At 37.6% G+C, this 13,783-nt stretch overlaps 1 protein-coding gene across 2 annotated transcripts in view; it reads left to right on the forward strand.

The window, feature by feature from the left end:
- GPM6A (glycoprotein M6A) overlaps positions 1 to 13,783 on the forward strand; it is a 173,725-nt gene that overhangs the window by 67,770 nt on the left and 92,172 nt on the right. The window contains exon 1 of one of the 2 annotated variants that reach the window (XM_063310117.1): positions 4,732 to 5,071. The exons of the other annotated variant lie outside the window; for it this stretch is intronic. Coding sequence (XP_063166187.1) covers positions 5,035 to 5,071 — 37 coding nt within the window. The 5' untranslated portion in view covers positions 4,732 to 5,034. Of the gene's footprint in view, positions 1 to 4,731; positions 5,072 to 13,783 lie in introns of those variants that run through there. 2 annotated transcript variants of the gene reach the window in all.

Below are 13,783 nucleotides of genomic sequence, written 5' to 3' on the forward strand. Positions count from 1 at the left end.
GTACTTGGATGAAGATGAAATGGTCACAGTTCATTTCAGGCAAGAATTAGGCTATACTGGAAAGTTCAGTGAACTAAATAATTGCATTGAATAGGCAAATTTTTGGCATTTCTTTTAACTCCTGCCCTCCCCCCTCTGCCCCATTTAAATAAAAGCTTATTTAACTGTTGTGGCATAAAGCATTTTAATACACTTGAGTTAAGATTAAACTTTTTTTTTCGCTTTCAGCAAGCTGGTGCCTTTGATTTATAGTTACGTGTAGGAGCCTAGTGCAATATTTCTTGATGCTTTATGTCACCTTGTGCTGCATGTATTTCATATACCTGTTTGCAATTCACTCTCTCCCCAGAATGTCAATAGTTCTCCCTGCTTTATACTGAAGAAAAACTGTGCAGGAAAGAGCCAAACAGCAGTTGAAATGACACTGAATGGTCATTTATTAGAAGAGTATGTATGTTCACTTTGACTATATTTATCTGCCATTCCTGTTATGTTCCTTCAGCATTCTTACTTCATGTAATGCAGTGCCACCACATGATCAGTAGTTATACAGTAGCCACAACAAGGTAGAAATGAAATTGTGAAATTTCAGATCTTTTTGAGATTAACTGTTAGCTGAGATTTCTATTTCCAAAGGCCTTTGAGAAACTCCTCATAACGCTCAGAATAGTTCTGAACTAGAGTGAGTAGTTTCTGATTCATATAGGTTGCTGTTTAGCACTATATACAGTACCTTACAAGTGTGGATTTTGTAGAGCATTATATTTTACTTTGAGATTTTTTTTTAACATATGGATAGAGATGTTTTATCATGGGCAGGTCTATCATTTATCTTCTTCAACATAGAATGCAGTGTAAACTCCAGAAATTGCTAGTTGTGTCCAGCAAGTTTTATAAGTGCATGTTAAGGTTAGCACATGATCACCCAAATAGACAGATGAAGATGGGTAGCACCAAAGCAATGTTTTATTGAACTGATATAGCAGGGAAATGACAAGATATGTATAATGCTGTGATGTTTCCCAAGTGTGGGGAAAAACAGAGACAGAATAAAGGCATCTTTACAGCCCTTGCCTTTCATAAAAATTCCATTCCAGAGAGAGGCAGTAGGCATCCGGGGTCCTATTCAATCCAAGACACCTTGGCAGAAACTATTTGTATTAACTCCTGTGGATTATACCACTAGATCCCCCAATGCTAATCAGGCTTTAATCTTTAATTTGGAAGCAAAGGCTTGGTTAAGCACTATTAAGTTTTGGTTGCGAATATATGTTTTTAAAAACAAGGAAGGATTGCTTCAGAAAATCCCAGATGAATCCTTTGGAGATACGTGGTTTAAACAGGTGACTCAAAAAATTAGTTAGATTGGCATTGATCCTGATTATTTATTCTCCAGGAATATGTCACAGCATTTCATTGTATCAAACAAAGACTATGGAATAACTTAGTACAGGAATTAATGGCCAAAGTTTCATGTTCACCTGTAAACTTTGGAATTAACTACTGATATAATTTTCAACTCCCTAAATATCTGAATAGCTTATATTTAAGTAAATACAGAATAGCCTTTTCAAAAGCCAGATGAAGGGTGTTGCCATCAAATATGTTATATGATAGATTTTAAAAAATTCCCATCTCTCAAAGATTCTGTCCTTGTAATGGTATTGATCTTGAAGCGGTGGACCACACTTTATTGCATTGTGAATTTTTTAAAACTCTTCAGCAGGAGGTTATCTGGCCTATTTTAAAATCCAAACCAGGAAAAGATAATTCTGAATATGTAAAAATTTTACTTGCAGATGAAAACCCAAAAATTACAGTGGCAATAGATAGACTTTTAACTATGGCAATAAAGGCAAGGTTTTTAGTAACAAATCAGTGACTTGGGGTTTTAAGTGTATTATGTAGTATTTATGAAATACCTTATTTGTTAAACTGCTTTATTGATCCACTGGGCAGCTTCTGGGAAACCAAAGTCTTTGGGTTCCGGGGGTAGTATGGTTACAAAGCTGAAATGTAAAGGAATTGACGGAAGGGCACCCCAGGAGTGGAGCCTGTGGCTTAATTTGACACAACACAGGGAACCTCACCTGGCCTGGACATGGAAAGGGAAAAAAATCATCAATCTTTTTGCCAGGATAGGTTAGTTGTTGGAGATACTGACAGATGCAACAACTACTTTCTTGTTACTTGGCAGAGCAACCATGAAGGGCTTGGAAAAAATATTGAAATGCCATGTTGTGTCTATACCTACAAAGGTCAGAATTGTTCAAGCCATGGTATTCCCTGTGGCGCTCCATGGAAGTGAAAGTTGGATTCTGAAGAAGCAAGATAGGAAGAGTATTGACATTTTTGAACTTTGGTGTTGAATAACACTCCTGAGAATGCCATGAACAGCCAAGAAAACAGACAAATGGATCATCAACAAATCAACCCAGAGTTTTCACTTGAGGCACATATGACCAGGTTCAAATTATCCTACTTTGGACACATTATGTGAAGCCCTAGCTCTCTGGAGAAGGATCCAATGCTGGGAAAGGTAGAAGAAAAGAAAAGAAGAGGATGATGAGCAGAAAGATGGATGGACTCAGTTATAGTGGCAATGGAGGTGCTGTTGGAAGAACTGAAGGACCAACTTAGGGACAGATCATTGTGGAGAAATGTGATCACTAACAGTTGACAATGACTTGATGGCACATAATCAATTGTCAGCCTTCCCAGGTAGACCAGACAGCAAACACAACCAGATGAGCTACTTCTACTTTATTGTAAGACTACATTAACAGAATCTTGCAAGTCTGAAAGTACAAATCTCCTGCTGTCTCTTTTACAGCCTGATAAATTAGGGAGGTTCCTTTCTGAGTTTCTTTCTCTGTCCATTGTGCAGCTGCAGGCTATGCCCTCTCTTATCTGATTGTTCCCTAGGCAGCATCTCTTCCCCTCATCTCTCAAGGCCATTCCCACATACCATTACATAAATCAATCAATCAATGGAGCAAAGTTGGGTTTTAATGGCCAGTCATTTCCATAGTTAATTTAGTGCCCATTACTCAGGTGAAACAAATACTGTATGCAAATAGCTGTTTGGGTAAAAGCAAGTACTACTAATAGCCCCGAAACTGGCTCACTCTTTCATCTCAGTTCTATCTGTAAAAAACAGATAAACACATACAGTACTTGTTCATAGGTTCCTTGCCTCTTCATAGAGGGACGCAAGAGTAAAATAGAAGATATAATTTCATAATACTTCTGAATTTCTTGTGAGAACATGCTACATTATGATTGGTGCTGTTACTATTTGAAGAAGTTCTACAGATTAGTTTTCATGATAACCAAGCAAGAAAAAACTTGTTCCAATGCAATGTACCATATTATAGCCTGCCTTTCTATTCAGGCATTGCATCACTATGCTTTTATATGTCACTCCCTGATAGCTATCATACTGCACAGAATGTTGCATAACTAATCACAGTTAGCTCCTTTATTCTTTAGCTGAAGTAATTTGAGGATGATCAAAGCATAAGAGATGCAGGCTTGTAAGAGATAAAATCAGTGTTTATTTAGTACTGAATTTAATTTGGTGTCAAATCTCATTATGGCAGTTGTACTCACAGAAGCATGAGTATTTCTATAGAAAGCTAGTGATATAATCTTCTTTGCTTCCCATAGGAGGAAATATAAAATGTTTTTGGCATAAATCACTTCTATTTATTAGGGGGCATTAACATCTCCCTATGAAAAACATTTCAGAAAGATAGTAAGGTACTTTTTAATGTATTAAACAGTACCTTACTATCTTTCTGAAATGTTTTTCATAGGGAGATATTAATGCCCCCTAATAAATAGAAATAGGGGAATAGAAATTGACATATGTAATGGGTACCTATCATGGGTTTTCCCTATGACAGAACTTCAGAGTTATTCTGTTACTCAGTGATATAAGGTACTGAAATGCAAATTCACTTCCAAACTGCAGGATTCAATCAATCTGTATTCCAAATCCAATTGCAGAGTCCCTCAAAGGAATGGCCGCCCCCATAACATACTCTACCTTTGTTTTTCCTCCATAGTTCACAACATCACAGTTCTTTTTCTTACAACATATTGAAATGAGCCCTACTCTTGCCAGTGAAGTCGGGTACCATTTGGAAGATGCCCCACTTATCTGTATCGTGCAAGAATTACAAATTGTTTTAAAATGTAAAGCACATTTAACTCACAGACTAGATTTTTCACATCTTGACTACGTTTGGAACCTACTTGGAAATGTATAATTTATTTTAAACAGATTTGTCATCCACTGAACAAATCAGGACTAGAATTGTGTTCAGTAGCCAGGGGATGCATATGAGTGCACATACACTCCTCTCTCCAAAATGCAGTCTTTCAGAATAGAGCTTTACATTTAAACTCTTTTTATTTAAAATGGGTAATAGAGCACTGTTAATGAAAACTAGGATTCAATATTAATAGTGTGGAAGAAACAAGCATTGCAGTGTTGCAGCATCTAAAGCTACAGGCATTTGGGATTTCCCACTTTGGTAGCAAATAGGGGGAATTATAGGCTCCCTGTTCCTTCATGTTAGGGAGACACCCCTCCATCTGTTCACAGTGCAGCCTATTTCCAATTTAAAGCCCAGATTTCAATGCAAACATCAATTTCTTCCCCTGTTTTATATGCAAAGTGAGCCTTATGAATCACAGCATTACTGCTACTGGGACCCCAACCAAATTCTCCCCTCCCCAAATTCACAGGCTTTTCATTTGAATACCTGCTTACTGTGGTGTACAATGGACAGCTTTGGGAAGAAAAATTGATAATCTTCATGGAAGAGTAATTTGAATGAAATTACACTTGACAGCCTGTCTCCAAGCAAGCAAGGAGAGAGAGAGGAGCCTTTGCTAAGCTCCGAGGACTTGCCTAAATCAGTGCACTTGGAGCTTCCCAGGGAAAATAAATCCACAGCTTCCCCAACATCCAAGGGAGGCTTTTGACTCAACCTGTGCAGCGGTGTTTAGTGAAGAAAGGTAGCCATGGAAGAAAATATGGAAGAGGGACAGACACAAAAAGGTATTGTGATAGTTGCTTTCAGCTTTTTCTTTCTTTCTTTCTTTTCTTTCTTTTTTCTTTTTGGTGAGTGGGTTAATATCTCTGCATTTGCTCTTGCTATTCCTGCCTTATGAAAATTGTGGCACAGATGATGGGGAAGATTCTTTTTCCTTCCATTTGTGGTTTGTGCAACAAGATAGATGGCTAACATTTTGCCAGTTTGCTTTCAAACGTATACAGGCTGAGGGAATTTACAACACCATCCTATATGTAAGATAACTCTCACAGTGAGCATTTCAATCTGTACTGTTTCCCAGACCAGTCTTTGTTAACCTTCATTTATTTCATGTTTTCACGCTTGTCTAGCTGGGTCAAGGGATCCCAGAGTGAATTAAGAGAGAGCCACTCACACACATTTGTAGTTAGCTGCATTTAGAATCCAACAAAGTGACCATTATTTACACCTCTGAATGGGTTTCCCTTCCAGGATAAACAAAGAGTCTGCATATATTTGGTAAATTTCTGGTAGTGCTGCCTTGATTTCTTTCCCTTCCTCCTTCCCTTTCCATTCGCTGTCTGTTGGAAAAGCTTTGTTATGTGGTGAAAAAAATGTTGTAAATGTTGAAAGATTGCAGGTTGATGATTATTCCCTCCCCCACTTCAGATTATGCACAATGAATCTTTTTGTTCCTGAATAAAACTGTCTGCTGACTGTGTCCCGTATTATTTTATGTGCAATTTCTCATGAGCGTTGTATGTAGCTGGAATGTGCCACCATCTACAGGGCATACTATGCTTATTGCCTTGTGTACCAAGCGATAATTCTGCATTTTTCTCTGTTTAATTACCCCCACCCCCATCTCCTTCATAATCTTGTGCTGTTACATCAGTGCATTTTGTGTTGCCTGGGCATTCTGGGATTCCTTGGACATACTAAAGAAGGAACATAATATGAATATCCAATGGACCAGTAATAAGAAGATATCTCAGTCCAGTTTGCTTTGGTTGACAGACATAACAGATATTACAAACATTTTCAGAGGATTGCTTTAGGAGCTGCTTAAAACAGCTCAGTATTTCAGAACCCTAATATTTCAGGGGCTTCCATGTTTTGGTTTTTGGGTCCATGTTAGTCTGCCTGCTACATGTAGATGTCATGATTTTCCTTTACAGTTGACCCACTAAGATTGCATTTATTCTTTCAGGCTTTACTTACTCTCTGACCAGTGTATTGCCCCTGTGTAAAAATCGTTATTTCTTTCAGCATTTTGATGAATTTGTACCTTTTTATTTTTCCGAGTGTCAAATCTTTTACAAAACCTATTTTTAATTCTAAAGCATAAACATATACAATAGTGCTTTTTTATTTTTAGCATTTAACAGCAACACGTGTATGTAAAATATATTTGTGAAAAATCAGAAACAGAATGTGGTGTATGGGCATTTTTGTGTGGGCAGTAAATGCCATTTTCTGAGATCATTTCGTTAGATTGTAGAATCTCATATACATGATTTCTTTGCTCAATAATACAATTACTGATCTTTTTTATATATAAAATATATTCCAAATATGTAATCTAAAAGTAGTATAAATCTAAACTGGGAATATTCTTGCAGGGGGAGGGGACCCTGAAAATATTTACAATTAGCAAGATGTATATCAAGTAAGGGCTGCTATAGACAAAGCTAAGTCCTTATTCAAATGATAGGTGTTTGAAATAATCAATGGCTATTCTACATGCCGTGATTGATACTGGGTTGCCTCAGTTAAGACTTTTCCCACACAAAATTTGCCATGCGTGAGAGCCCTTTTCTCTTTAGCAGAGCCCAGCTGTGATCACAGACATTGGAAGATTACTTTTGTTTTTGCTTTAGCTGGACAGCAGGGAAAGATGACCATTAATCTAGCATTGTTTGAAGAGCAGGGTGGGAAAATTAGGAGCATAAACATTGTGATCTGAATTGGGAAGATGTTCCTCTGGCAAAGACAGAGCTATGAAACTCTGATTATTTAAAGATAATCCTTTGCTTCAGAAGAGGCAATAATCTTACACCCTTGTTTCTGTAAGAAATTCTTGTATCAGCATGTGCAGGATATATGCGGCATTTTTTAGCCTGCAAGGTATCTTTTGTGGTTTGACTGGCTCAGTTTGTTGTTTTCCATCGTAGAACTGTTATTGATGACAGAATCATAAATGCTGTCAAAAATACTGCCATCTCTGCTGAAATTATTTGTTTTCTCCCCTCTCTTTGCAAACCAGTTCTGTTATATGTAGTATCGCTGTGAAATCCCCCATTCTTTACATCAGCATAATGTTTTGAACTTCCCCTTCATAGCACAGTAAATTGCTATCAGGCATTGTGGAAATTAATAGGTACCTGTTTATGTAACTTTCAGTTGAGAGAGATACCATTTTATTTCTTCAATAATATTGTATCAGTGCATCCATTGTCTATAACAAAATAGCAGTTTAGAATGGTGATATTAAACATGGTACAGGGGAACTTGGTTATCCATAGTTCCATTGCCCATGGCGTCATGTTTCTGTGGTTGCTAAAAAGAAACCAGACCTTAGTATTGCAGTACAGATATCCTTGGGTTTTCCTTTTTGTTGTTGTTGTTGTTGTTATATTACATATATGCAATATGATAGATAAGCTTTTACACTTGTGCAAGGTAATTTTTTTGAAGGGCTCATTATCTGTGCTTTGATAATTTGCTGATGTGAGGCAGGAATAGAACCACTGTAAATAATGATAATAAGGAGCATGGCCACTTAACTTCTAAATCTGGGGCCCTGGCTTTTGTATGTGACACCCCCCCACACACATCTTTAAGCAATGGCATAAGTCTACTTATTCAACTTACAGTTTGACTAAATCACAGTCCAGATCAACTAGCCCTCAGTTTAAATTAACCTTGACTGTGAACTCATTAGGTTGTTTCAGTCTACTCTATGGTGGATAATGACTGAGGTATTCTTTATAAAGCAGTATAATTACTAGATAACTAGGTTCCAACTAATCAGTGCAAGTGCAATATAAATATTAAATGATACAAACATTCTTACTTTTCTGGAAGTGTTCTTATAGAATGAGCTAATTACTTTGGATTTTGGAGCTTCAAGCATGAATCAACAAGCAACATCACTTTAAAAACATATTTGTTTTCTTCTATGCTACCATTTTTTGCATGAAAAATAGAATTAATTCAAATCTTCAAGGAAGATGTAATTAATTGTACATTTATACAGCAAGATTTATCATAGTATCAAAGCTTAATATCTAGATTGTCTAAATTTGCAGACCTCTCAGGGGAGTCCTGTGTCTTTGAGGTTTTATATTAATAATGCTACAATTTAACTAACCTGATGTTCTGGATTGTTTCCAATCCATGTGATTAAACTTTTTTCTTTTGGGGAGGACACAAATGATGGAAGGCTGTTTCTCCTCTCCTTGTTCCCTAAATCAGTGTTCTCAAATATACTGGTGCTCTCCAGTTGGAGCAAGATTTTGTCAGTAGCCAGCATAACCAAGCTGTCATCTGAAAGCCACTAGCTTGACGAAGTCTGTTTTAGTCAAAGCAGGAAGTAGGGTTGTGTAGATCACATGGCAATCAAGCAGTTGCAAGATTCTTTGACAGGAGACCTGTTGCAGACAGATAGAGTATTTACATTCCTGTGAAGATCCTTTTGGAGATCACATCTGAAGTGCTGCATAACCGTAGCAGAAAAAAGCCATTGGGTAGAATTCTGACTGCAGAATCCAATTAATTTGCAAACTTAGTCATCAGTGAACATTGATGAAGTAAAGATGAGGTGGGATTAAAATTGTATGTCATTTTTCATTCTAGATTCAGAGTCTATCAGAAATAGGATAGTTTCCAAGACACAGATAAATATATGCCTTTATCTATCATTTCTTTTGAAAAAAAAGTAGTCCTTGCACCAAATCAGAAACTATACACCTGGGACTGAGGATATCATTTTTTTTCCCATGTGGCATTTTCTAAACTACTGTAAAATCAGTTTGCTCAACCATTTGCCCCAATACTGCTTTTTTATAGAGAAGTAATTTTTTATTAAGAAAATAGATGAAGATAAATAAATCATGCCTTCTCTATACTACAGTCTGAATTTCTTCTCTATGATTTATTCCCCTACCTAACCCCCATTTTATTGTAAAAAAATACAAATACACAGTCTTCATATGTTTCCTGGGTAGGAGACAAATGGGTGCTGATTAATTTGTAAATGTGGTGATAGTGAGGAGGAAGGAATTTAGCCTGAAGTTGTGTGCTCATGTTGCTGATTTTTTTCTTCCCATCAGGATCCTCTTGGTGCAAAAGGCTGAGACTCCTCCTTTAGGATAATTCCTGAAAGACAAGCCACCTTGTTGGGCTGTGACCACATTTAGAATGTGACAGAATATTATAAAGTGACTGGACTGTGCCTGTTACATACTATCTATTTATGAAAATGAAAATTTCACTAGCCCTTGTATCCCCCCATCCCCCCACCCTCCAAAAACAGACAGGCAGAAGAATAGGCACACAATCCAGAGTCTAATTCCAAGAGGCTACTCATAGCCAGACAGGCACAGAAACTGCAGTCAGCAGATTAATCTGAAACTCAAAAGCGAACTAATCCAAATCAAAGTTGACCTTTGAGAGGTTGTGAGGAAGCAAAAAAGTTGGGGTAAGAGCAGTAAAGACTCAATAGGCCAGGAAGGCCTATCAGGTACTTAGGGTTCAAGATGTAAAGTAACAGGCTACACAGGGTTGTAAATAAGAGATACTGCTTTGGGCAATGGGCAGTGAGCTGTTTCTAAAGAAAGCTGTACGGTCCTTCCCTAGCTCAGTTGATGTTCAACAAGCCTGATTCAGCTGCAAGGCATCTATGTGAATTCAGCTGCTGTCAAGCATATCTTTATTCCCAAGGTGCTCTTCCTCTTGACAGAGCACTTTTCCTTCTATATCATACCCATAGTAGTACCATTTATGTTGGTAAAGATGCTGTCCAGATAAGCTAGGGCTTCCTGATCTGGTATTAAATGGCATTATAGGAATACAGAAAATTCTAACTCTAGTGGTGATCCAGTTTCTTTTCAGCTCAGATCTGACACTAGTTCAGTATGGATCAGAGCTCTAGATAGAGAATCAAGGGCTAGTGTGCACTGATTTGGCTTAGGTTGGGTTCAGATCTTGTTCATTTGGTACATTGGGATGAGTAGGATAGCCTAGCCTGTCTTCCTTTTCTGAGGAGTTTTCCTTAGATGAGGTAAGGACACTGTCAGCTTAGGTTTCCTTTGTCTTTCTTCTGGGGGTGGTTAATCCATTCCTAGCAAAGAATTTGGGTTCAACCATTCCCCAGTTTAATTTCTAAGGATGTATTAAGGGGGCTGTGTGTGCCCAGGGGAATTCCAATAAATATTATATTAGAAGATGGGCTTTATTCCATAGCATCTCACATGCCCAAACAGATTCAGATGCAAAAGTTAAGTCTAGTAGGGCAGGGTGGCACCAATGAAGCTGTCAAGGGCACACTAGTGTTTATGGACACACTATTGCCTATTCTGTTGTAAAGCATAGAAAAATGAACAAGTGAGAGTATTCCAGGGGTGTTAGTTTTAAGTGTCAGGACTTTGAGACATAAGAAGTATTTCATAGATGATAAGAAATGTTACAAGAACTAGTATGTGTAGTAATTGAAGCTGGATACATGTGCAAAATAAAGCTAACTTGAACACAATAACAGTGATTTTCAAAGCAGAAAGGAATATCTGCTGGATATTTGGATCTAGTTTTACACTCATATGGATGGCTACTTCTTTAGAAGTGGAAAGTAGAGTACAAAATACAATACCTTTCATTTCATGTCATACTGTTTATTTTTAAAGCTGTACAAAAGACTAGTAAAGCATTTCTTTTATGTTCTGATTAATGCATTACATTTTGTCCTGACCTTGATTTTGCTCCTGGGCTAGATCTTTAAGTGAAATTTCAAAACCAAGTTCTAGTGTGGCAATTCTGAGATGTGTAACTAGCAATAATGAGATAGATTATGTTTATTATTGCAGGTTATTTAATACATCAAGGTATTCACAGTGGTTGTCAATATTAAGGGATTATTAAAGGAATTATTACTTTGGCACAGGCCCCAAACATGAAATTGTTATTAATAGAATGGCAAAACATCAAGGTAACGGCAAGACAGTTGTGTAATATGGTTCATGGGAACATTATCTTGCTTGATAGCACCTTCCCTCCCCTCCAAGTTTCTTTTAACAGTGATGTATATTTGGTCAATGACCAGCAAAAGTATCTTTTTGTTTCCCTTCCTCTCACTTTAATCTTACCCAAGTGTTCTTGACTGCATCCTCATGCTCAGAATCATGGATCTAAATTACTGTGGGTCCTTCCTTCACATGCCACTCCTCCTCTCCTTTGTATGGCCTATTCATTTTTAATAAGTTCTACCTTTCAATATTTGCACTCCATTTGTGAGTTTTATCTTACCAGTTTCCAGTAATGCCTGTTAAAACATGTGTGTCTTCCTGCATATAACTTCTTTTTCCTCATATACTAATATTTTTCTCTGAACTTTCTACTGTTTGCTTACTCATTTAATATGAAAACTTTATATGATGTATTTTTCAAGTCATAGCTATCCAGTATTTTATTTTTTTTCCCCTAAAACTGATTTGTAGAGAATTTATCATCATCATTAACATCATCAACAGCTGCCTATCCAGATTTGACAAAGTTACTGTTAGGGCTTTTCAGTATGTCCATGTCTTAAAGTTAAATGTGTCGCTTTGAAGATTCAGAGCACTACATTGCTTTTAGAGGATCTCAGTGGACATACCAATGTTGAATTGGCCTCGGAAGGGAGAGGCCTTAATGGTGAATTTGTTATTCATTATTTCCTTGTTTATACCAAAATGCTACTATTTTTTAAAAGTAATTATTAAAGGGGTACTTAAGAGACAATTAATCAATAACTTGCCAGTATAAACCTGAGAAAAAAAGTGAAACAGGTATCTATCTTTAACAGGTAGTCCTCCTTTAGCAACCACAAATGGGACCAGCAACTTGTTCATTAAGCAAAGTGGTCACTAAATGAAACCACAACTGTGCTTACGATCTTACTTCAGCTTTCCTTTGCTTTACAGACCTGAGAAGGTCGTAAATGTGGGCATTGGTCATGAAGTTACTTTTTCATCACTATTGCAAATGCAAATGGTTGTTGTCCAAGGCAGTTGCTAAATGAGGACTACCTGTACACTAGGGAAACATATACCACTGGGTCTTTGTTTGTCAGAGTTAGTGTGACGTAAGAGTCAGGGCATCATGCTAAAAATACTAATAGGACAAAAACCAAGATTGGTGAATAAGATAAAGGGGATTTATGAACACTACGTTAGATTATATGCATCCAAAACATTTAGAACTTTTCTCACTGGATGGAAATTATGCTAATTATATGCTGATGTCAATCTTTTCATAACCCTCAAGTATGTTAAACTTCAAAGTGTGAGTTTCTTTGTCCTGGTTTTCAGCAATAGAACTAAACAAGTGGAACTTCAGCAGAATGTGGCATCTATAAAGAAAGGGTGTGTAACTTTTCAGGACAGAGGGTTCCACTTGGCCTTTGGACTAATGTACCTAATGTTGTAGCTCAAAAATTAATGGATGAGCTATGAACAAAATGAAATTTTATTTCAGGTACATTTAAATCAGATTGCTCTAGTGCTTGTACATGGGGGCATGGTATAATGTAGCATCTGTATATCTCCCTAAGAGCTTAAGGGAAAGTGGACTTTATATACCATTCTGATAGAAACTTACTTTTCCTCACTTTCAAAGCTTTCTGCCTCACAGCCTTTAAGTTTCTCAGGCATAAGTTTGAAAATACTCACTCTCTGAGTATTTGACTTTTTGGCTTACTCCCCAAAAGACTGGTGTTTTCCCTGTGCCACCACAAGAGTGTTAGTGTCGCTGGATGTGCTGCACTAGAACTATAAGAATTTTAATTGATTGATTTGATTTGATTTCTATAGCCTCTCATCTCAACAAGTGTTTCTGGGTGGCATACAATCATAAAAACATAGAACAGTTAAAGCAAAGAAATAAATATATGTGGTCACTGAGTAAAACTATTGCCATAGATATTAACATAGCCAAGAAATGGGGCCCTTAATATACTTGGGCCCCAGGCCCGGGCACATAACAAGGTCTTCACAGCCTTATGAAAGGCCAACAGGGCCAGGGTTTTCTTAATGTCTGAAGGGAGAATGTTCCAGAGGGAAGGGGCTATGGCAGAGAAGGCAGGCCTTCTAGTTCCCTCCAGCTGACATTCCTTGGCTGACAGGACCCATAACCTGGCCTGCCAGACCGAATTGGATGGATAGAAACAACTGGGAGGAGACAGTCCCTTAGGTAACCCAGTCCCAAGCCATGAAGGGCTTTAAAGGTGACAGCCAGTACCTTGACTTTACCTGGAAGCACAGTGGCAATGAATGCATCTCACGTAGCAGTGGTGTTACATGTGTTGAATATCTGACACCATTTACTACCCGTGCAGCTGCATTCTGCACCAGATGAAGCTTCCAAATGCTCTTCAAGGGCTGTTCCATGTAGAGTGCATTGCAGTAATCAGACGAAAGGTCACAAGGGCATGAGTGACTGTGAGCAAAGAATTTGCTATAAGAATTTTCTTTCTCTTTCCAGGT

Source organism: Candoia aspera, chromosome 8 (assembly GCF_035149785.1).
Source record: "Candoia aspera isolate rCanAsp1 chromosome 8, rCanAsp1.hap2, whole genome shotgun sequence".
In the NCBI taxonomy this organism is placed as follows: domain Eukaryota; kingdom Metazoa; phylum Chordata; class Lepidosauria; order Squamata; family Boidae; genus Candoia; species Candoia aspera.